General features: G+C 41.9%; 1 protein-coding gene across 3 annotated transcripts in view; it reads right to left on the reverse strand.

Annotated features, from left to right (window-relative positions):
- Nucleotides 1-9,436: 9,436 nt before the first annotated feature.
- LOC143130924 (adhesion G protein-coupled receptor E3-like) overlaps nt 9,437-25,246 on the reverse strand; it is a 17,472-nt gene continuing 1,662 nt past the window's right edge. For 2 of the 3 annotated variants that reach the window (XM_076290233.1, XM_076290215.1), the window contains exons 2-13: nt 23,227-23,623; nt 22,901-22,981; nt 22,468-22,618; nt 21,986-22,099; nt 21,581-21,762; nt 18,625-18,786; nt 13,056-13,262; nt 12,424-12,656; nt 12,009-12,075; nt 11,798-11,889; nt 10,533-10,695; nt 9,437-10,121 (exon numbers count right to left, since the gene is read on the reverse strand). In XM_076290233.1, the coding sequence (XP_076146348.1) occupies nt 9,948-10,121; nt 10,533-10,695; nt 11,798-11,889; nt 12,009-12,075; nt 12,424-12,656; nt 13,056-13,262; nt 18,625-18,786; nt 21,581-21,762; nt 21,986-22,088 (1,383 nt within the window). In that variant the 5' untranslated portion in view covers nt 22,089-22,099; nt 22,468-22,618; nt 22,901-22,981; nt 23,227-23,623 and the 3' untranslated portion in view covers nt 9,437-9,947. Of the gene's footprint in view, nt 10,122-10,532; nt 10,696-11,797; nt 11,890-12,008; nt 12,076-12,423; nt 12,657-13,055; nt 13,263-18,624; nt 18,787-21,580; nt 21,763-21,985; nt 22,100-22,467; nt 22,619-22,900; nt 22,982-23,226; nt 25,218-25,246 lie in introns of those variants that run through there. The other variant, XM_076290224.1, reaches the window with a different exon arrangement.

The raw sequence follows: 25,246 nt of genomic DNA on the forward strand, positions 1-25,246 counted from the left end.
GGAGTTTAGGTCAGGAGCCTATTCAAAACACATTGTGACAGGAATGTTTTTGTTTCAGGAGAGATAGCCTATACAGTATCTTCATTTGACTGTTCTAAGGGACACCCTCTAATTTTACTGTCACCTCAGGGATGATTTAAGTTGTGTTCAGTTCTATATTTGAAGTTTCCAGGGCTAGTAATCTTACTGTTACCTTTCTCAGACCAAGGGGGATTATAAGTGTTGCTGCTAATGTTTCAAGTTTTTCATATAAGTAGTTTACCAGATTATTATATGTAGGCTTAATATAGTGTAGGCTAAGCCTACCCATTTGTTTAAATTTCTATTTAAAATTTATTTTATGCTGCTTAATGTTTTACATGCAACTAGGTGAGCCAGTGCACAATTATTTTTTTTATGTATTTTAATTTTCTGTGCATAATTTATTTTGTTAAAATACTAATGCCATTATCTGTACCATATCCCAACTGGTACAATAAAACATCAATTGAGCAATATAACATGCATTTTTATTCAGTAGGCTATATAAGTTAAATATAAGTTAAGTATAATGTTAAAGACACTATTGATACCGTGAGAAATGTACATTCTCAGGGGAAAAGCCACTAATAAGTTAATTGTTAATCGATCGATAAGGTCAATCAATGAATGATTAATGAATTAATCAATATTTTGCATCCCTAATTACGACATATTCCACCTTCCTGCAAACTTTGGAGGACATAAATCTATACATGGTTCTATTTTGTATGTAAATCTAATATGAAAATATGAGGATAGATAATCTTAAAAAGCCTAAATGATATATTTTTGGAATTCTTGTAGTGTGTTTAAGCTGTAATAAGTTATATTCCACCTTTCTGTGTGCTTGAGAATATCATATGCCATGAGATTTGGAGATTACTATTCAAATGGGCTAGGCTACAACCCAATACGTGTCCCTGGCATTGTTCATTGTGTTGTACAAACTCACTGAAATCACCTAATTACCAGGTTTTTCACCAGGTAGGCTACTTCGCAGGTTTTTAGTGCATTGTTATAGACTACTAATGGTCCCCATGTAGGATAGGCTATGCAGCAAATAAATAGACACATAAACAAATAAATCGCCTATTAAGCAATTGAGAAAAATGACCCATTTTAGTAGGCCCTCTGAGAATCAAAATTCTCAAGGTTCATGCTCATCTCATAATAATTAAATGCTTGTATTTGTATGACAACAGTAGCCTATATCGTGCAGTAGCATATAACGTTAGTCCTTATCATAAATATTATTAGCCTGTGGAGTCGCTGACTTTAGTTGTTGTTTTGTTTTGTTTGGCGATGTGTTGGTGCATACGATTCATAAACGCCTCTTCAGGAGATTCAGTCTCTCGTCTTTAGGGGTTACAGAGTTAAACTAAAGTATTAAATTAATATAAATCATAGCAAATCCCGACTGTTACCTGTATTCTCCGCCATCTTTACCCTGTGTAAACAAGCGTAAGGGACAGCAACAGTTTCCGGATTGCCAGCCAATGGGAGCAACCAGTGCTAACGACCCAATCATATACATTTGGGGTTCTATCCCGTAGCTTCGGCATGTTTCTTTTCTCGAAGATCCCTTTGTCCTTGGGGAAGCAATGGACCCTAAGTCCAGTTTTGCTGGAGTTCTTGCACCCGGCACAAACACAGTAGTAAACCATTTTATCTATTTATTTCTCTCCCTCTCTCCATCAGCTATCTATGTTATGTTATGCTATGCTATCTCTCACTACTATCTATCTATGCTATCTCTCTCTCACTATCTATCTATCTATCTCTATATATCTATCTATCTAGGCTATCTCTATCTTTATATTTACTTATATATCTGACACTGTTACTCTCTCACTAGCTGCTACTCTCACTAATCGTCGTCTCTCTCAATGGTATCAAGGCGGCCTTTCCTATGTCATCCCAAAACGAGTACCTCATGTGACGTCATGGAATGCATTGTGGGAAAAATAAGAATCTTCGCAAACCTGTTGCTAACCGTTAAATATCACCTACTTTTCCTTATTATATTTCTTTTTTGTAATACTTTACAACATCAAATACAATTTATAATTGTTTAAATGTTTATTACCAACTAGAAAATTGCCAGAAAAGACACAAAAAAAACCCTGCACCACAGGCTTTAATTTGACAGCCCTAACAGCCAACAGTCTTCTTAGATCTGGCCGCTCAGTCAAACCAGAGAATGTCTAATAAGGGGAGAACTGCCACTCTCGGAAAACTTCCGGTTTCTGAACTGGTTGCAGTTCCTTCTGTGGTTCCACATGAGGGCGCTCGTCCACGAGTGCAGAATGCATGGAGGTCTATGGAGCTGTACCCCTCAAAATCCACTTTTCTCGGGATATAATTTTTTTTCAAGTAATTTGAATATTGTATTCGAAAGGGGAGGCAAAGAAAATACACTTGGTTGAGTATTATATTTTTTAAAGTCACTTAATTGTTCTAAAAAGCCTTTCAAACGTGTCAATGACGTCACTCATTAGCACAATGCTAGCGTGTTATGGGCAACAACGACCCAAACTGTAAGAAATCAAAAGGACATAAGTACTCGTTCATTCAACTTTTGACCTATAACCCATGTTGAAGTTATACAAACTACAATCAAATCTGAGATTTGTCAACGACAATCAGGTGAAAGAGACAAATTTAGCCGTCTAGCTCCATTGACTCCCATTCATTCTGCACTCATGGCGATCGCCCCCAGTGGAAATATGGTGGAACTGCAACCAAAATTCGGTACAATGGGACTTAATACGGAGTGGCAAGGCTCTCCGTAGACGGGCTCTGGTCAAACTGAGTAATCTGGGATGAAGGGCCTTGGTCAGACAGGTAACCGAGGTCACTATGAATGAACTTGCTCGAGAAATGTGATATTACATTACATTTAGCAGACACTTCTTGACCAAAGTGACTTACATAATGTCAGCTATATTACAAGGGATCACATTGTCCCCGGAGCAACTCAAGGGCACAACGGTGGAAGCTGAGAATTGAACCAACAACTTTCAGGCTACTGCACGCTAGCCCAGCTCCTTAACCACTACACTACCACCGCCCAGTGATATAGGCCTGAGTTACTCAGAATAGTATGGTCAATATTTAAGTATATAAGTATATAAACTCTTTTAATCCCGTGAGGGAAATTTGGTCTCTGCATTTATCCCAATCCGTGAATTAGTGAAACACACTCAGCACACACACAGTGAGGTGAAGCACACACTAATCCCGGCGCAGGGAGCTGCCTGCAACAACAGCGGCGCACGGGGAGCAGTGAGGGGTTAGGTGCTTTGCCCCTCAATATCCACTTTTCTCTGGATATAATTTTTTGAGTAGTAATTTGAATGTTGCATTCGATAGGAGAGGCAAAGAAAATACACACTGTTGATTATTATATTTTTTAAAGTCCAGTTATTATAGTTATATTATAGTAAAAGTTTCTAAAAAGCCTCAAATATGTCAATGACGTCATTCATTAGCACAATGCTAGCGTGTTATGGGCAACAACGACCCAACCTGTAAGAAATGAAAAGGACATGGGACAACTTTAGATCTAAAATCTATATTGAACTTGCATAAACTACAATAAAATCTACGATTCTTCCATGACAAGCAGGTGAAAGAGATAAATTTAGCCGTCTAGCACCATAGACGGCTTGAATTTCCCCTGGGGATCAATAAAGTATCTATCTATCTATCTATCTATCTATCTATCTCAGTGGTCCCCAAACTTTTTCTTCCGAGGGCCAGCTCACTATGCCTGGCTCTAAGAGGGGGCCAGAGACTCGGAGTATATTAGTAACTATACATAGCTTAGTGCTGTGAACAACAGCAGTCTACCTTCCATTACATTTAATCATAGGCTACTGCAATTTAATACCATTGTTAGCTTTGTTTATATTGCATTCATGCCATATCAGTGTAAAATGTAGCTCAAATGACATAATACTAATAAAAAAATAGCATTCCCAAAAGTATTAGCAGGGAGTCCCAAAAGTGTATTTTATTCAAAATGTGTGAACTCTGAACCCTGTGTCTTTGCTTACACAGCTCAAGTTGTGAACAAGCAATGTCCTACATATAATTTGAAGTTCTCAAACTATGAGAGTTTTATGAAGTGCTGGCAAAAACATCTGAAATTATCACTTTCACTCACCTGATGAGAACTTTGTGAATTTGTATGAACATTTGAACAAGTGAATAAAAATAGAAATAATTATCCCAGAAAGTCCCAGAAATATGACTTGAATAGAAGTTAGTTAGTTATTAACAATTAATTGATAAACTTTTAGAATACTTTGAGCACTGATGCTGTCAGCATAGGCCTCTTACATTGTTTGCAGGTAGGCCTACATTTCATTCCGTTTTCTATGGCAAACGCAAAACAGCGCCAAAACAACCACCAGTGGACAAAAAAAGTATTACATGTGTACTGTTAAAGGGGTGGTTCAGGATTTTGGACATAAGACCTCATTTCCATGTAAGCAAGTGTGATATTTATCAGTGGAGACCGTTTTCAACACGTTTCATCCAGTCCTTCTAATTGCAGAGTTCGCAGGTGCTAGGCTAGCGCAAGTCAACGGTATGTGCTAGCCTGCCACTTACCCACTCCAAAGTACACCTGAGGCAAATTCCAGACGATCGATGTAAATGTCTGGGTTAATAGAATAGTGTAAGAAATACAACTACCCTTGCATCGCGTTGCAATAGTTATACTTTGGTCCCTTTGGTTGTTAGTAGTCATTTTGCAACTCAGCGGCGGACTGCTATTACCAAGGCTACTACTAGGTATCCCCATTCGAGTGCGCTTTACTGTTTACTTTTCGGCGCAGTACTACTAACCGGAGCAAGTATAATTCCGCCGCTGCTAAGAAACTAGTCCCTCAAAATGTAATGCGATCGTTGAAATGCAAGGATAGAATAACGTTAGAAATAACACTATCAATACAGACATTTACATCGATAGTCTGGCGTTATAATTTATTTGCCTCGGGTGTACTTTGGAGTGGGTAAGACTGTTTTAGTGGCAGGCTAGCACATACCATTGACTTGCGCTAGCCTAGCACCTGCGAACTCTGCAATTAGAAGGACTGGATGAAACGTGTTGAAAACAGTCTCCACTGATAAATATCACACTTGCTTACTTGGAAATGAGGTCCTATGTCCAAAATCCTGAACCACCCCTTTAAGACTCGCCATTGAATTAATGGGGGAAATTACGGAGGTTACAGTTTGACGATGTCGTACTCCCATGCGGGCCAGATGCTATATACCACGGACATGTTTTGGGGGGCCACCCAAAATGAGTTGGCGGGCTGTAGTTTGGGGACCACTTATCGATCTAAAACCCCCATTCAACCTGCGCTCGTCCGCGATCACCCACAGTGGAATTCTAATTGAACTGCAACCAATTTCGATACCATGGGGCTTAATAGGAAGTGCCAAGGCTCTCTGTAGACGGGCTCTGGTCATATGAATACACATTCTCTGGTCTGAAACAGAACAAATACAAAATGAGCTCCAGCTTGTTTTCCAGCAGAGAGCCTCTGACCTCGCGGTAGACGGCCAGACACACATCATGCAGCCTGGGCAGCAGCACCTCAGCGTGGTGCTGAGACAGAGACCTGAGGGAGGTCAGGGCCTCGATCTTCTGCTCCCTGCAGAAACAACAACATACTTTCCCTGGTCTGCTGGGTGTTGCTTGTTTGCTTCGCCACTACCACTCTCTTCTTCTTCACCTGCTCCCTCACTTCCTCCTTCCCTGCCAGACACTCCACGGACTTTTGCTCTGGGAGGTCAAAGGTCAAATTATGCTGCTATTGCTGTAATATGTGCACTGCTGTTTAAGTAACGTTAAGCTGTCAAGACTGTATGAGATGGTCTGAAACTCTGAACTTTGTATGTTTGTGAATATATCATCTCGTGGGCTGCCCATGTGTACCTAAGTTTGATTTAGATCCTATTCTTTTGTTGCAATGAAAGCTATCTGAAACAATACAATCAGTCTGTGAGAGTGTGCGCGTGTGCACGACGGTTAGGGATACATATTTACTGCGTATTTTACAGCATTAGGAGGAGGGATGCTGGACGACTGGACAGGCTGGTTAGAAAAGCTGGCTCTGTGGTGATGAAGCTGGAGTCACTGACATCAGCTGCAGATAAGAGGACCCTAAGCAGACTGCTGTCTATGATGGACAATGGCCGCCACCCCCTGCACTCCACTTTCTCCAAGCAGAAGAGCTTGTTCAGTAGTAGGCTCCTCTCTCTGTCTTGCAAAGCAGACAGGCTGCGTAGGTCCTCTGTCCCTTCAGCTCTTCAATGCTACACAGAAGGAGAGGGGTGTGTTTGACTTAAGTGTTTAAGTCTGCTCTGCACACTGCCCTTTGTACCATGCCTTCATCTGGGTGCCTTTATACACACAAACTACCCTGGACTGCACTGATTGGCACTATTTGACTCCCTTACTGGCTATATTAGTCATCTGCCCATTTTGGTAGCTTGCCTGCATGGTCAATACGCCGTGCTGTCTTTTTGTCTGTATGGACACTTTTCAACTTTAACTTAAACTTTTCTTCAAGTCTTTTACTTTTGTCCATGTATAGATAAGTAACGATTATTCTATTGTTTATTGTGTAGCCTGTTGTACTTGAATAGATATAGAATTTGCACTGGCAATGTACTTGCACTGACACTCTCTTGCACTGACACTCTCTTGCACTATGACACTGCTCCTTTAACATGTTACAATCTAATTTTACTGTAAGGGCACACTATTTATATCTTCCTTTGTATTTTTGTTGTATGTGTGTGTATGTGGATGCCATATGTCTGTGTATGGTGTGCATAAGCTATTGAACACCTTCATTTCCTTCTGGATAAATAAAGTATCTATCTATCTATCTATCTATCTACTTTACTGACCTCACTGCTCACCTGTCACAGCAGTGGCCGCTGTCTTCTTGAGGCAGGGCAGTCTACTGACGAACCGGCTCTGATTGGTTGCCTGGGGTTTGGCTGGGGTTTGTTGGAGGTGGGCAGTGTGGGATTTGCCAGTCACTCCCTGAGCAAGGCCTACGGCACGCTGGGCATAACAGGTGAAGAAGACAGAAGAAGAGCCATAGGCAACAACGTTGAGGCAGCAGAAAAAGCATCCAGATGGCTTTGTTGAAGAGGGGAGAGCAGTGGGGGCAGTAGAGTGCCACTTGGACACAGGCCGGGGTCTGATCAGCCTCGGTCGGGTCACCTGGACGAGGGTGTCTGTTGTAAGACCCGAAACACCCAGTGACTCCTGGAAACAACCCTGATAATGTGTCCAAGGCCGTGCATCAGAAGATGCTTCTGTAAACTCTGATGCAAGGCCCCCTTTTATTTTCAACGGGTTTAGGATGTACGAGAAGGCTAGCTCGACTGGGAGGCTCTCCTATCAGAATCAGATTCCCTAATCTGGGGCTTGGCCTTGAGGCTTTCTCTACCTCTGAGTCCCTTTTCCCTAATTTCCCTAATCCCACTGCTCGTACAATATAATGCGGTTAACTCAATACAGACCTCAGAGCTATAGTGCTTTGCAGAAGTTGGTTTGTCAATCTGGTCAGAGACAGGTCAAAAGGTCCTGGCTACAGACTTTTGTCTGCCCTCTAGGACCAAGATGAAGTCAACTATCCCGTCACAGGGAGAATTTAGGCAAATTTAAAGTAAGGTAAAGTAAGGTTGTTTTTTTGTCTACTCTGGTGCATCGGACTTTGCTTCCTAAATGCACAGCTGAGTTTGCTACTCCTGTGGGTATCAATGCATTGTGCAGTATGTTTTTTGCCCATAATTAGTGTCTTAGAAAGTAAGCCCTCAAACCATAGACTGTATAGAACTGGACAGTGTGCCGTCTGTTAAGAGTGATGCGAGCGTTAGTCCAGAGCCCCCTGGTGGCTGGCTGCAGTACAATGTGTAACTCCGCCCATCCCCATGTATTTAAATGGCCAAGTAGCCAACTTTCCATGTCACTTTTCTCACCTAATTTTCCAAGATGGCGTCGCCTCGGCAGCTTCAATTCCATAGAACACTGCAGAATGCAGCCACACTGTCCAGTTCTATACAGTCTATGCCTCAAACAGACACTTACCCGCTTACGCTGGCTTACCTGTGGACACCTCTGTAGGCTCATGCCTCTGTTGCAAGGAGTTCGATGTTCTCAGCAACACAGGGTTGGCAATGAAACACAAAAATAACTCTAGACGGTATTTTTAACAAACCCAAAAAGGGTTTTGACTTTTATTAAATACAAAGGAAAGTAAACATATAAAGTGACTGTGAAGTCCGGAGGCAAGAGCTGAGAAGAGTCTATTTTAAAGGAAGGGGGGGGGGGTGTTCTCTTTTTATACTTTTTCGAGCTAGCTGTACACCCTGGCTTTGATCGTATCGCGTCTTGCCATGACCTAATGATTCTCATTGATAGAATGTGGTTATAAATTCTTTGATGCAACAGTTGCTTTTCTGGACCAGTGAGTGACATTTGGGTAATTTTCTGCGGCACACCTGATGATCTCTCACGGCACACTAGTGTGCCCCGGCACAGTGGTTGAGAATTTAGTCTTCCTCCTGTCCGTTGACTTCTGTTGACCCCTCACTTGCATTCAGTTTTTACTGCTAGTACATTATGTTCTCACATTATGTTCGAAACACATTTCATTTAACTTATCACCCGGAGAGAAGAAATACTCTTTTCTGATTGGCTGGTGGGGTGGCTATTAATTCTGAATAACAGGACACCTACGAAGTAGATTTGGTAAAAAAAAGTTTAATCACCGTTGCATATCAATGCTTATGAATGGTAACTATAACAACCATAGTGGGATGACGGTTGAGCCTGAAAGCAGGCTTCGCAACAATGGAATCAACTGTAAACAAGCTAACTGTCCATACGGGCCAAAAAAAAGTTGTAGGCTAGCCTACAAGTCGGCTTCTTTTTAAATGGAACCGCTTGTTTCCTTTGCGTGTTAAAGGCATGACTTTTGTCTATAGTGGCAACCGGGTGATAAGCGGGATAACGGCCTTCGAGGTGTCCTGTTATACGGAATTAATGGACTTGGCCGGAGGCAACTCCGCTGCGCGTTGGCGAGTTCTTTGCCTCTCGCCCTCGTCCATTAATTCCGTATAACAGGACACCTCGGCAGCTGTTATTCCTTACATAACACACTTTAAATCTAAAACAAAACATTTTATATCTAAGCAAACACACTTTAAGTTGTAAGCAAAACAAAAAACACTAAGTTTTAAGAAAAAAATTTTTTTTAAGTCTAAGCAAAAACACTTTAAGCAAAAACATTATTTAAACCTAAGCAAACAAACAGTAAGTTCTAAGCAAAAACCTTTAAAAATAAAAAAAAATTAAAAGTCTAAATAGTTTCACACATTATCTATTATTGCAGCCTTTGCTCATTTTTATTTGTTTTATAACAAGCTAAATTTAAGCAGTTATATGACTAAAAATATTTGCTAGAACTATAAGACTTTGTAGGCTACTTTTTTAACTTTCCCAGTTGCATCTTTCTACAATTCACAAAATAATTTTTTGTCTATATTTTCCACAATTAAATCCCCAATCAAATTTTAATAAATGTCTACAAGTTAGCAAATTCTAGTTATAATATGACACATTTTGGACCAATGAAGAACAGTGGCAAAAGGTTGATATTTGGGCTAAACTGCCAACAAAATTATACCCCTTCCCTTCCTTACCCTCGATGCAAAGTGCTGATTCACTGGAATTACTCATTGCTTGGTCCATGCCACAGTGTTTGCTTCCTAGAAGCAGAACTGTTTACAAATTTGAGCGTACACAATTTGCTGTCAATTTCACCTTTAACTTCTGTCCTAAAACTAACTAATGAGTCTTTGAGCTGAGTGGCCTCCTCATCCACACACTAATCACCCTTATCAGGCTTGGCTTCAGTCATCTGGGCGGTGTCCAGAGAGGTGTGTCCCATCTGTGAGTTGCTACAGTGCTGAATTGTTGTGAGGGTGACAGAGTCCGAGGTCCCTGGGGGCTTGCTGCTCAGGCCATATTTCTTCCACCAGGTGGCGTACTGCTTGCGTACCTTCAGACAATGCCGAATGGCACAAGGACAGACATGGTGTGAAACAGGCGAAAAAACAAAGGCCTGCCTCACCTGAGACTAGTGACATAGAAGTCAAAGGTCAGTCACTGCAATCTACACCGACAGCCTGCTATCAAGCAGCATCACACATGGTCACAGTTTAGTTAGCCGTGATAAAGTGCCTGGGGACAAATATATGAACCTGTGTGTGTACACATGTATCTGTCAACAAGAAGCATGCATATCAGAGGAAGGGCTCAGCCCTGAAACACCACACAAACCATTACATCTATTTGGAGGCTGAATCTGGTGTGCAAACTCTTTGCTTTTTACTGTGAATGTGTATATCTAACTGTAAATATCTTTAACTGACAACAACCGACGAAAGCCCACTCAAAGGCACTGACTGACCTCGTTGTTGAGTAGACAGTGGATGAGGAAGATGGCGGTTCCTTGCTGGGAGGTGAGGAAGACGAAGAGGAGCTCCAGCACTCTACTCTTCTCTGACGCCATCAGAAATATCCAGGGGCAGCCGAGGATCACACACTGGGCCATGATTTTGATCAGGAGGAGTCTGCAATGAAATGACCATCAAACTCTCTCTCTCTCTATCTTTCTCTCGTGGACTGCAACTGTGTGGACTAAACAATCCAAACGCAAAAAGACTAGTAAAATACTTCTACATCTCTGCAATAATAGGTATTGTATCCACGTAGATTGTAGTGGGTGAGAGGAGTTTTACCGGAGCAACACATACCGGTATGTTTAAACTTTTTATTTTAATATGCCAACCCAAAGAACTAACGTTTGGACTTTCTGCCACGTCTTTGTCAGAGTCTAGGTATTGTATCCATTTGGAGACAACGATGCCATGTTTATCCATCGCCACTAGTGCAGAGAGGATGACTAGCATAAAGCATTCTGTGTCTGATCAGACCTGTCTACATTACATTACATTTGGCTGACGCATTTTTAACCAAAGCGACTAACAACATGGTAAAGAGTTTAAGTTTTAAAGGCACACTATGCAGGTTTTTTAGCTTAATATGCACATTTATTAGCTTAATTTACCTTCCTTTAACCGCTTCAGAGTCATTGGAATGGTTATATGACTTTTTTCGGGTTGAATGGTGGCCGTCTCGCTTCCCCCTAGTGCCTGTGAGCGGAAAAACCACCCTTGCAACTGTGGGCCGACGGGCCGACGGCCTCAGTGTCAGGAAGTGTAAGGATTGTAATGAATTGCTTTACTGCATTCAAATACACATACACGACAGGCACCGGCTAGCAATGGTAGCAATGGAGTTTCTCAGACATTCGTCATGACAGAGCCAGTGAAAAAGAAGCAAAAACCGAGAAAACAGTAAGGAAATTGCCAATACTGCATAGTTTACCTTTAAAGCAATTCCCTCAACAATTTAGGACAATTTGAAAAAGGTAGAGTACAGTAAGAATAAGTGCATCAGTGAGTGCTGTTTTTAAACAGTTGCGTATCAGTTCAAGACAGGTAAGTGCTAGGATCAGCAAGACTAGTTGTCTAAGCATGTGACATACTTCCATCAATGTTTTGATCTGTAAATCTTCCCTTGCATTCAAATAAAAGCATTAAAATGTTTGTGTGTGTGTTTCTGTATGTGTGTTTGTCGAGGGAGGTTGCGATAGCTGTCCTGTTCTTATACCTGGTGGTTTTGACCTTAGAGGCTTCGCTGTGTGCCGCCCTCAGAGTGATGTGGATGGTGAGGAAGATGATGATGAAGAGCACAATATTTCCCTTCAAAGAAAGAAACGAAGGTAAATCCAGCAACAGCACAGCAATTAATTCTCTCTCTCTCTCTCTCTCTCTCTCTTTATCACTCTTTCTCTCACACAATTTTATAATTTAGTACGCACAGTGAGGATTAAGCAGACAGGACCAAGAAAACTCCAGTTGAATCCTTTCTCTGTCACCAGCCAGCACCTGTGAAGAAAGGAATGAGAGAAAAGCTGTTACAATGTGCCCACTTCAGTTAAAAGCAAACCAGCCGATTGGAGATTCATTAAATTCATAAATCTAAATATGTTGCCTGAACATGTACAGAAATACAAAAATGGGCTGAAACAACTTATGCTAATTGGTTATTATATGGAAATCCTATTTGTTTATTATGTATTTGCAGTTGCATCATTGTAAGTCCAAAAGGATTTTATTTGGTAGCACTCTCATGTAGATACCTTCAAGTAAGGTCTAACCTTTTATTTTTTATTTTTTTGTCAACAAAACTACTTGTGGTATCTTTAAAACTCCTCACACTCCCTCCCTACTCACTTCTCACTTCCATGTCCGTCAGGCATAGCCATCGCAGACACACTCACGATGACCAGTGGGATCCCATAGCCAATCAGAAGCTTGTATCGCCAGTGCGGGCCAGTGCGGTCCTTGGCTTTGATCTGCCGCAGCTTACGAACGGACAGGAAGAGCAGCACGGCCTCGGTGGACATCCACACGAAACAACACAGGAAGAGGAAGTGGAGCACGCCGGCCAGTAGCTTGCACAGGACCTGCAGGACAGACAGACTGCTGCTAGTGTCCAAACTAAATCAACCTAATATGTCCCATAGACAGGTAATACTGTTCTGAATATATCTGAATCTACTTTTGGATCAGTAAAAGAGAATACTTGCAATTACGTAAAACTACTTTGGGATAAGTAAAGATAATACTATGCATGACCTTAATCTACTTTGAAATCAATAAAGTACCTACCGACCTATCAACCTACCTACCATCACAACCAATAATCATCCACCTACTACTGTTACTACTACTACAAGTAATAATACACTCCCCTATAATATTAGCATTCAGCAACACGTGTGAGGAAAATATATAAAAGATTTGTTGAGGAAAATATGTGAGAGAAATATATGAAAGATATACTGAGAAATATATGTGAGCACCCTGTGTGGCTGGATGAGGCGAAGGGCCGTCTGAGTGAAGAGGAAGAGGGCGTGAGCCAGCAGCAGGCACACAGAGAGGTTGAGCCGCGCCATGTTGGACACTCGGGAGTTCCTCCGGCAAAGGGCAAAGGTCAACACGGCTAGGGTCAGGAAGACGAGGCCAACCAGCACGAAAAATGCACTCAACGCCTCTACAACGGGATCACTCTGAAAACAAATCACAAAAGTGATATCATGAATAAATAAGTAAATCATAAAAAGAATAACATAATAATAATAACTAGATGTACCGCAGAGCGGTACAAAATATGACCGCCGCCCAGTCCAGCACATTTTTTCCACAAAAAGAAATCACGCTGAAAGGCCTATATGATTCTAACTGTCTCACTAAATTGCATTATCCACACTCAATTCTCACTGGTATCTGCTAGACAACAAGTACCAAAACATGATTAGTTCATAGATTTCACATGTAAAATTAATTTTATACAACCCCACCTCCATCTTACGGAGCCCTCCGGGTGACATGGGGAAAAAAAACATGGGTTAGAAAAAAAAAAAAAAAAAAAAGTGGGAAAAAAAAAACATGAAGAAGAAAAAAAAAACGATGCACTTTTGCGGGATCTCATTGCGGGATCTCGCAAAGTTTTGCGAGATCTCGCAAAAACTTTTGCGAGATCCCGCAAAAGTTTTGCGAGATCTCGCAAAACTTTTTTTCTACTTTTGGAACTTGCTGGGCTTCCTACTTGACCCCAATAGGCCCACAAACCACTACCGCCAGATGGCAATCGTATCATGATACTCTGATTGCTCTATCACTGTTGCGTGTTGTGGGTTTTCTGGACACATTACATAGGCCTATGACAAGGGAGGGAGAGGGAGACACCTGAGTGCAGACACGCACACACAGCAGGCTACAATAAATTGCCTAACAGACAGCAGCCTAATTTCGAGGTATCACCAGGGTGCGATTTGTAGGGGGGGATGGTGAGGATTTCCCCAACTCTGGTTTTCCTATCCCTACCTCTGCTAAATTATTTTTATCTCTGGTGGGGACAAGGATTAAACCCCTTGATAGCGATGAATGCAACTTAACTGCTAGCCTACTTAAACTCGCGATCTTCAGTGTCAATATATCAGAGTAGGCTATTCAGTAGCATTCGGGCAGACGGCATTTCTGAACGTCATCGAACACAAAAACATTGTAACATTTTCAGTCCCTCTCAACATTTTAGTGCGGGAACTTCCGCAGGGAAAACAGCGCTGAACCAAACATGAAACGCGCTCAGAGCAGCATATCGTCCTACTTTAAACACCTAGTAGTTTGCGGAGGACGAACGAGAAAGCACTCGTTTGATAAATCAGCCAGTAGGCTAGGCCTAGTAGACAAATAACTTACAGAAATAATCTGTACAGCAAAAACAAATGTTGGTGGCGGGTATTTAAACTATCTAGCGGGTGTTTTAACAGCTGCAAGAAATAGAAGCTTATATATTCTGGTTCGTAAATTATTTTCATAAAACTTCAAGTTGCCCTATAACTTCTCTCCAAACTCTTCACTGCACTGTAGCCAATTAACTGACAGTATGATAGTAAGCTATTTATTTTCTGTAGGCTTCAATAAACACATTTATTTTTTCAACTTTTACAATATTACGCACTTGGCTACTGAACGCAAATCTGCAGGAGAGAGAATGCACGCAGCCTACGCAGCGTGTAGCGCAATGTGTAGGCTATTTGTATACCAACTAACACTGTTAGCCAATTCACTAACTCAAGACTTCAGTGTCATCATATACAACATTTTACATAACAAATACAGAAAGGATGGAGGCAGCAAAGGTAGAGGAGTCATTTCAGATGGGTCAAGAACAAGGTGAATTTGTATGTTTATCAAAACGTAGTCCAACCCTGCATTAGAGGAGCTGAGCACAATCGCTGTTTAAAGTCATACACAACGGTAAACTAAAACTAAGCTAAAGGTAAATGTTACAAAGTTGGCAAAATTAATATAGGCTATTATTAGCTATGAAATTATTCGTTCGTTCATTTTTTTTTGGGGGGGGGGTTGGGGGTTACAAACATATTCAAAATCCCCCCCCTCTGTTTTTTACACAAAATCGCACCCTGGGTATCACTAATACCTATTAAATAAATGTAAAGGACACAGAACTGTAAGCTCAAATTCAAAAACGTTTGAAGTCTACCCAAACATATGCAAAGGGAATATATATAAATTGTGTTGCATATAGCCAGCTTAATTAATGTCAATTTAAAGATTATGATTAGCAGTTTCTATGCATTTTTCCATTGATAGTTACAGGAAGCCACGTTTTGTTTAAACTATTGTTGCTTCTAGCCCACGTTACCTCCAGTTTCACTTGCTGCATGGACGCACACAGCATGATCGATCATAAGCCCTCTATCTCCGATGTAGAACTCAAATGTGTCTTGACGCCGCCGTTTGTAAGATCGATCAAATAAAACGTTCTAAATGGAACGCGATGTAAGCTGTTCCTTTCCAAGCGTCTTGGAGACGTACTGTATGTGTGCTGACTGGGCTATGTCTATATAGTTGATGGCACCAAATGAATAAGTATTGTAGCCTAATTATGTTATTGGTAGTCGGAGGAGGAGTTACACACACACACACAACTCGGGATTTACTTTTCACAGTTTATTCACAAGAATTAATTAATACACCACTACCTCCCACACACAACCACCCCGCATTCATACAACCCGCTTAAACTAGCCCTCTCTATGGCCGAGTTAAACTAGGGGAAGGGACTGGCCATTAACCCCGGCCGGGGGCTAAACTCAAAGCGCGCACACACACACACAGTAGGCCACACTAGACTGCAATAACAAGGCAATCAATAGACTGAGCTAGATCACAGGGTCCTATGACCGGCTTTAAGAAAGTACTGGTTTAGTCCGTACAGCAGCTCCAGCCTGGAGCGTTATGAGACTGACCGTAAGTGTCCAGAGATAATTCAGAGTCCGCAAGTAGCCTAATCCACAGAGTTCGCAAGTATCCACAGTGTTCGCAAGTAATCCACAATGTTCGCAAGTAATCCACAATGTTCGCAAGTAGCCATTCACTATATGCTGCAAATGAGCAGATGTGTGAAGCACCGGGCATAACTTAATTTCGCGGCTACGTGGAGCAGTAGTAGGTTCATTGTTGAGGAGGCCCATAGTTTGAGAAAAGCTGCAGATCATAGGCAGAGAAAGCATAATGCTCTGAGAACAGTAGCCAAAGGTTTTCCTGCAGAAACAGGTGCCTTGGTGCACGCACCCCGCTTTCACTTTGACTCCCTGCATTGTGGCAAAAACTGTCAGTCAGACAGTGAATTTTGATTTACTAAATTAGCATAATGCGGTAACAATTATCATTTCAATTCTATCCTATCTGAAATCTGCTCACTGCAGACGTTACAATGCAGACCCAAGCAGCAGCCTTGAAAGACGTACACTTTGAATTTGATCAGAGCGGCTCTGGTTCTTCACCTAACTTGGTGTGATTGGCTGGATGACCGTTCAATCAAATCAACAGACCTATTTGTGTCTCTGTGTGTTCGTTATAGATACGGTTCCAACTCTTTACGGGAGCGTTTATTTCCATATTTTACTTTCAATTTAATCTGACAAAAAGTGTGGGGGATATAATCGTGTTCCAGCAAAACTGTGTACATTATAACACCCACATCCCCCACGCTTGCTACGCGCCTGCGTGTGTGCGTGTCTGCACGCAGGTGTCTCCCTCTCCCTCCCGTGTCATAGGCCTATGTAATGTGTCCAGAAAACCCACAACACGCAACAGTGATAGAGCAATCATAGTATCATGATACGATTGCCATCTGGCGGTAGTGGTTTGTGGGCCTATTGGGGTCAAGTAGGAAGCCCAGCAAGTTCCAAAAGTAGAAAAAAAGTTTTGCGAGATCTCGCAAAAAGTTTTGCGGGATCTCGCAAAACTTTTGCGGGATCTCGCAAAACTTTTTGCGAGATCTCGCAAAACTTTGCGAGATCCCGCAATGAGATCCCGCAAAAGTGCATTGTTTTTTTTTTTCTTCCTCATGTTTTTTTTCCCCACTACTTTTTTTTTTTTTTTTCTAACCCATGTTTTTTTTTCCCCCATGTCACCCGGAGGGCTCCGTACCATCTTGCCTGTTTATAATTCTGAGAAATTCTTGATTGTTTGTGTTATGTTTATGTTATGTGTGTGTGTGTGTGTGTGAGTGTGTGTGTGTGTGTGTGTGTGCGTGCTTGTGTTTGTGCCTGCGTATGTGCCTGTGCATGCAAGCGTACATATGTCTACTGTGTGAGTATGTGTCATACATACGTATGATTACTGTGAATGTATGTGTGTGTGTGTGTGTATCTGTGCACATGTGTGCACATGAAATGGGTTAACATGACCCCTGGAGGCAAACATACAGAAAAAAATGGTCATCCTAGGCCCTACAGTTCTCAAGATATTCACAGAGAACTGTGTCTGGCCTACCCTCCTTTCGGGGGGTCCAGTCCAGCGGGGGGGCTACAGATCAAAACGAAAAATGACGGTTCCATGCTATCCATGTGGGGGTACATGCCCACCAAGTTTTGTGTACCCCGGTCTTTCAGTGTCCCGGGAATCCTTGTTGGTGTACGTCACTAAATGTACACATAAATTATTTTATTGTAAGGCCCCCCATGAACGAAAGTACACAAAACTTGGCATGCATTCGGAGGGTGTCATAATGATCCTACACTTTCAATTTCCTGCAGTTTTGACCATGTCAGCCAGAGATATTGTGATGAAAACACCTACATTTTTGCTTTTTAATTTTTAACTAGGTGGCGCTATACATGAAATAAGTGGTAATGGGATGGGTTGACATGGCCCCTTGAGATCAACATACAAAAAAAAGGTGGACCTCCTAGGCCCTACGGTTCTCGAGATATTCACAGAAAACTGTCTCCGGCCACCTACAGGCCAGTTGGTGTATAGTAACATAAATTAATTTATTGTGTGGCCCCCCATGAACGGAATTCCACGAAACTTGGCGTGCATTCAGAGGGTGTCATAATGATCATACACTTCCAATTTTGTGCAGTTTTGACTATGTTAGGTCACAGATACCTTCAATTACAACACCTCATTTTTACTTTTTTGTGTTTAACTAGGTGGCGCTATACATGAAATGAGTGGTTATGGAATGGGTTGACATGGCCCCTTGAGATCAACATACAAAAAAAAAAATGGTCCTCCTAAACCCTACGGTTCTCGAGATATTCACAGAAAACTGTGTCTGCCCTACCCTCCTTTCGGGGGGTCCAGTCCAGCGGGGGGGCTACAGATCAAAACGAAAAACGATGGTTCCATGCAATCCATGTGGGGTTACATGCCCACCAAGTTTCGTGTACCCCGGTCTTTCAGTGTCCCGGGACTCATTGACGGAAATTTGGGCATGCGAAAAAAAAAACGAAAAAAAAACATCTGACTAAACCTATATGACCGCCGCTTCGCTGCGCGGCGGTCATAATAATAATAATAATAACTTGACATTGAAGTTGTTGTCCAGACCTCAGTGTTCGGGTTTGTCTGCATGATCAGTGCAAAGGTGGACAGGTGGCTACAGGAGCACACCGTGTGTGTGGAGTTGGACTCGCTGGCAGAACAGCCGTTTGTGACCCAAGCACCCTCACTCCAGTACACACAGGCAGGCTCATCCGCTGGGTCTGAGACCTAGGACAGAAGCAGTGTAAAGAGGTTTCAGGATTCAAGACTAATTCATTGTTACAACTCATTATACATGTATAGACAGAGTAATGATGGGTTGGATTTTGGTCCCTCTTGCAGCAAAAAATGAGAGCAAAGATTACATTTACATGTATCCATTTGGTAGACATTTTTAGCCAAAGCGACTTACAAAATGAGGATTAACATTGAAGCTACATTGCAAAGGAGACGTTACAGAAACAATAAATATTACTTTACAAACACTACGAGACTTCCAGAGGATGAGAGTGGAGACGTTTAAGCACTAGTCTAGCCATTGTGTATTCAAAGTTGTGTATTGATAGCAGTGGAATGAGAAGGAAGTAGAAGAAAGGTAGTGCATGCTAAGTGAAGGATACAGTAGGGGTGTTGGGTTGAAGTAGAATAAAGGTAGTGCATGCTAGTAGGTGAAGGATAGGTGTGTTGGGTTGAAGTAGAAGAAAGGTAGTGCATGCTAAGCGCAGGATACAGTAGGTGTTGGGTTGAAGTAGAAGAAAGGTAGTGCATGCTAAGTGAAGGATAGGTGTGTTGGGTTGAAGTAGAAGAAAGGTAGTGCATGCTAAGCGCAGGATACAGTAGGGGTGTTGGGTTGAAGTAGAAGAAAGGTAGTGCATGCTAGTAAGTGAAGGATAGGTGTGTTGGGTTGAAGTAGAAGAAAGGTAGTGCATGCTAGTAAGTGAAGGATAGGTGTGTTGGGTTGAAGTAGAAGAAAGGTAGTGCATGCCAGTAAGTGAAGGATAGGTGTGTTGGGTTGAAGTAGAAGAAAGGTAGTGCGTGCTAAGTGAAGGATATGTGTGTTGGGTTGAAGTAGAAGAAAGGTAGTGCATGCTAAGTGAAGGATATGTGTGTTGGGTTGAAGTAGAAGAAAGGTAGTGCATGCTAAGTGCAGGATAGGTGTGTTGGGTTGTTAGATGTGTTAGATATCTTGGGAGAGGACTTTTTTGAGAGTTGGGTCTTCAAGAGCTTCTGTGCAAGTCCTAATGTTGTGAATGTTGTGCTGATGTTGTAGCAGCTTTGTCTGTCTGAGTAAGACAAATTTATCTTAACAACTTCACTGACAGACAACGTGTGTCTTTAAAATGATGAAGACATTTATCAGTGCACTATTAAACTAGATGTACCGCAGAGCGGTACAAAATATGACAAAATATGACCGCCGCCCAGTCCAGCACATTTTTTCCACAAAAAGAAATCACGCTGAAAGGCCTATATGATTCTAACTGTCTCACTAAATTGCATTATCCACACTCAATTCTCACTGGTATCTGCTAGACAACAAGTCCCAAAACATGATTAGTTCATAGATTTCACATGTAAAATTCATTTTATACAACCCCACCTCCATCTTGCCTGTTCATAATTCTGAGAAATTCTTGATTGTTTGTGTTATGTTTATGTTATGTGTGTGGGTGTGTGTGTGTGTGAGTGTGTGTGTGTGTGTGTGTGCGTGCTTGTGTGTGTGCCTGCGTATGTGCCTGTGCATGGAAGCGTACATATGTCTACTGTGTGAGTATATGTCATACGTATGATTACTGTGAATGTGTGTGTGCGTGTGTATCTGTTTGTGCACATGTGTGCACATGAAATGGGTTAACATGACCCCTGGAGGCAAACATACGGAAAAAAAATGGTCATCCTAGGCCCTACAGTTCTCAAGATATTCACAGAGAACTGTGTCTGGCCTACCCTCCTTTCGGGGGGTCCAGTCCAGCGGGGGGGCTACAGATCAAAACGAAAAATGACGGTTCCATGCTATCCATGTGGGGGTACATGCCCACCAAGTTTTGTGTACCCCGGTCTTTCAGTGTCCCGGGAATCCTTGTTGGTGTACGTCACTAAATGTACACATAAATTATTTTATTGTAAGGCCCCCCATGAACGAAAGTACACAAAACTTGGCATGCATTCGGAGGGTGTCATAATGATCCTACACTTTCAATTTCGTGCAGTTTTGACCATGTCAGCCAGAGATATTGTGATGAAAACACCTACATTTTTGCTTTTTAATTTTTAACTAGGTGGCGCTATACATGAAATAAGTGGTAATGGGATGGGTTGACATGGCCCCTTGAGATCAACATACAAAAAAAAGGTGGACCTCCTAGGCCCTACGGTTCTCGAGATATTCACAGAAAACTGTCTCCGGCCACCTACAGGCCAGTTGGTGTATAGTAACATAAATTAATTTATTGTGTGGCCCCCCATGAATGGAATTCCACGAAACTTGGCGTGCATTCAGAGGGTGTCATAATGATCCTACACTTCCAATTTCGTGCAGTTTTGACTATGTTAGGTCACAGATACCTGCGATTACAACACCTCATTTTTACTTTTTTGTGTTTAACTAGGTTGCGCTATACATGAAATGAGTGGTTATGGAATGGGTTGACATGGCCACTTGAGATCAACTTACAAAAAAAAAATGGTCCTCCTAAACCTTATATCGAGATATTCACAGAAAACTGTGTCTGCCCTACCCTCCTTTCGGGGGGTGCAGTCCAGCGGGGGGGCTACAGATCAAAACGAAAAACGATGGTTCCATGCTATCCATTTGGGGTTACATGTCCACCAAGTTTCGTCTACCCCGGTCTTTCAGTGTCCCGGGACTCATTGACAGAAATTTGGGCATGCGAAAAAGAAAAAAAAAAAAAAAAAAAAAAAAAATCTGACTAAACCTATATGACCGCCGCTTCGCTGCGCGGCGGTCATAATAATGTCTGTTGATAAACTTCACACAAAGTGAAGGGAAGTGAGACCTTACGTTAAAGTGTTGAAAGGTCAAGTTGATTGGCTTGGACAGCCTCTTGACCATTACTTGGGTCAAGATGACTAACACCACTTTGGCGCCCATGTATGTTGGCTTAGCATTTTCTGGACGGAAATGGCTGTTGTTGAAGACGCTGTGCATGTAGTTGGAATTTATGAGGATCACAGATGCTGAACCTAAATAAAGGAAAAAAGAGTTATTGGAGTAAGAAAATCATTGTGTTTGTCAGGGAGGGACTATTTTGGGCAGTGGTAGTCATAGCTTGTATGACGCCCCAGGCAACCCCAGAGAGAATTAGAGAATATTGTTCAATATTCCTAAAGGAATGCATGCCCTCACCAAAAAAAAAAAAGCTTTGTGCATATTACCATTCGTAATTGTTACCATTCGTAATCGTACCATTGTTGTGTTGTGCGATTGACAGAAGATCAATTTCAAGAACAATGTCAACAGTCTTTAGCTGCAAGGACCCAGTTAAAGACGTATTTGGTCCTACTTGCATGATGCCCACCTCTAAGTAAGAGAAACAAAAGAAAAACAAAAATCAGGTGTAACATTAACACACACACACACACACACACACACACACACACACACATACACGCATACACACACACACACACACACACACACACACACACACACACACACATACACGCATACACACACACACACACACACACACACACACACACACACAGGTGTGACACACACAAATCAAATGTGTGTGTGTGTGTGTGCGCGTGCGCTCGCCTGGGTATTGTACATTGGTAGATATTTAGGTATAGAACCTTGTTTTTTTTTGTTGACATTTTTGTTGATCTGAAAGGAACAGAGATGACAGGTTAGAGCTGAATTCATTGTATTTGATGTCCACACACCTGCACTGTTGTATGTGAGATGTTCCGTGTGTTCCGTGGTGACAGAGGAGGTCTGCACGTTCTGCACCAGCTTCTCAGTGAGCTGGAGCACAACATCCTCCTGACCCACTGGGGGAGCTTCCAGCAACACGTCCAATGATCGGAACAAATCCTGCACACACACACACACACACACACATGCATCACAGGGATCCATGCAGACCAGGCTCAAAGAATATCATGCCCTGTACGTACGGTGCATAAAAAAAAAAGCTATAATGCAAAAGCAAGGCAGACATTTGACAAAGAGGACGTGTCTTCAACTTACTGAGGATATATTTTCTACACTGCAGGTTCTGCACTGATCAGCACCTCTATAATGTTTGCATAAGATTTGAGTAAACTGCGGGACATTGGACCGTCTGACCGTGCCTTATCTGTTAGTTGAACTCACCGAAGGCGGCACTCTGGAAGACTCTGTTAAGTTTCTCGCCAGATCCTGCAGGGTTTTCAGCTTACAGACATTATCAGCCTTCTGTAACACAAAGGCCAAAGGTCAAATCAAAGGTCGCTAGAGAGAGGGGTGTTGGGGTGTGCAGTTTCAGAGCAAACACAACTCAGCAAGGGTTGTTGACCACTGACCACTGACCCGAACACTTTTGACCCCTCACACGGTTTATCAGATTGTCTCAAAGGTGATTGTCAAGGACATCGTAAAGATGTAAGTTCAACATTAGTTAAACAATTGCAATAAAATACCATGTCCATTTTCGACAGTACCTTGCATTTCAGTTGCAATAAAATGACCCATTCTGAAATAGAGAGAGAGAGAGAGAGAGAGAGAGAGAGAGAGAGAGAGAGAGAGAGAGAGAGAGATTGGTGGAGTAAGAGAGCTCACTTGACTGACACGAAAATAAAGCACAAATCCTTGGAAATACATGTGGTAGTGTATTCGGTCAATCATGCAAAAATGGCATAGAAAAAGCTATATTTGCATGACTAATGATCACAAAGTTTAAATACAGGTTGAAATAACACACAAACACACACACACAATATGTAATTTATTACGATTCAAAACAGACATCATGACAACACAGTTGACATGATCACCATAAGCAAGCAAACAAAAAAGCATTCATCAAGCATTCTTGACCCGATCTCCAGCCAACCGCATCTGCAAGAGAGAGATGCAGAGAGATTGGCAGCTGTCCATGATATGGTAACCACAAGAAAATATGCATTTAACTGCATTAACAAAAATGGCAGAGATAATGATAGACCTCCTTCCAGGCAGAAATGGGCACAAATACATCAACAAATGTAGTACGACGAATTTAACAGGTCGGCCTCTTTTTAAACTGAACTGCATTTCCCTTTTTGTGCTCTAAATCAGTGGTTTTCAACCTTTTTTGTGCCACGGCACACTTTTGACACTTAAAATGTCCCATGGCACACTAACATCCTGTGTGAAGAAAAAATAATCATACCATAGCATAACATTTCAAATATTACACAGATATGGCCTTATTATGGCTTCTATGCAAGACCTGCTCAATAAAACAACTGTTTCATTTGTAGGTGACTATATCTAATTTAATTGTTGTTATGAACTGGATATGTGATGATTCTGTGAATACTGGATATGGGGCCCCTGTTGTACAATGCCTGCATACTACAAATAGTGCAATCATACAACCAATGAGAGCATGTGGTTATAAATTCTTTGATGCAACAGCTGCTTTTCTGGACCAGTGAGTGACATTTGGGTAATTTTCTGCGGCACACCTGATGATCTCTCACGGCACACTAGTGTGCCCCGGCACAGTGGTTGAAAAACACTGCTCTAAATGCATGTCTGTTGCCTACATACATGACTGGCAACATGGGGGACAAACAGAATAACATCCTGTAAGGTGTCCCAATATACAGAATTAATTAACTTGGTGGAGAAAACTCTTTTTGCATCGGGGAGTTCTTTGTATCCGTCTCCTCCATTATTTCTGCATACCTCGACAGGTTGTTGCCTCATTATTGAATGACGAAAAATGAGTTGCATTGTCTACTTGTCTAGACGTTTGCTACCACAATATTTGCAATAGCTGCTCTAACCTGGGTCCATACACATCTTGGTGATATACTGTGCAACAAGCTGTAAGCTTTGTACAGTGTGTGCAATGTCCGTTAGTCTTAAAAAAATGAACATACACTCAAGGCCATTTAGACACTTAGGGCTGTATTTTGGGCCACCAGCGCATGGCGTAATACTCGTTATTCACCCGGTGTGGCAATTAACAACCTAGGGAGGGACCTAGCGCATTGTCTAAAAATTGCTATCATACACCACCTAAACCTGGTCAGAAGTCAATGGCTAGTTGTTCATATGCTATTTTAAGAGCGCATGTCAACAGTCATATTGGCAGGTGCACGCACCATCCTTCTATCATTCATGAATGCACACCAGCGCACGTCCATGCAAAGCATTACAAATTGCACGATTACAATGAGAAACATAATTAGAATAAAGATATTACGAAATACTGTACATCTCATGATGAGTAGTTATTCACCATCATTTCCAAATTGGTAATGACGGTTAAAAGTGATTAGGGGAGAGGCGAGAGACACGTATGGAGCACAGCTGAAGACTGTCACGAGATAGGGCCCTTAATATGTGTGCGAGTGCGAATGGTAATGGGCCTTTTTGGAAGATAATCCAGGACCTTTTTTTAGTCCCAGTCCGTCCCTGATCTTATCTGCATCGTTTTCAAATTTTAGTCTTGTAGCACTTGACACACCT

This window comes from Alosa pseudoharengus, unplaced genomic scaffold (genome assembly GCF_046254945.1).
Source record: "Alosa pseudoharengus isolate Yale_2024_CS ecotype anadromous, Long Island Sound unplaced genomic scaffold, YU_APseudo_1.1 YU_APseudo_1.1_scf_1, whole genome shotgun sequence".
NCBI classification, from domain to species: Eukaryota; Metazoa; Chordata; class Actinopteri; order Clupeiformes; family Clupeidae; genus Alosa; species Alosa pseudoharengus.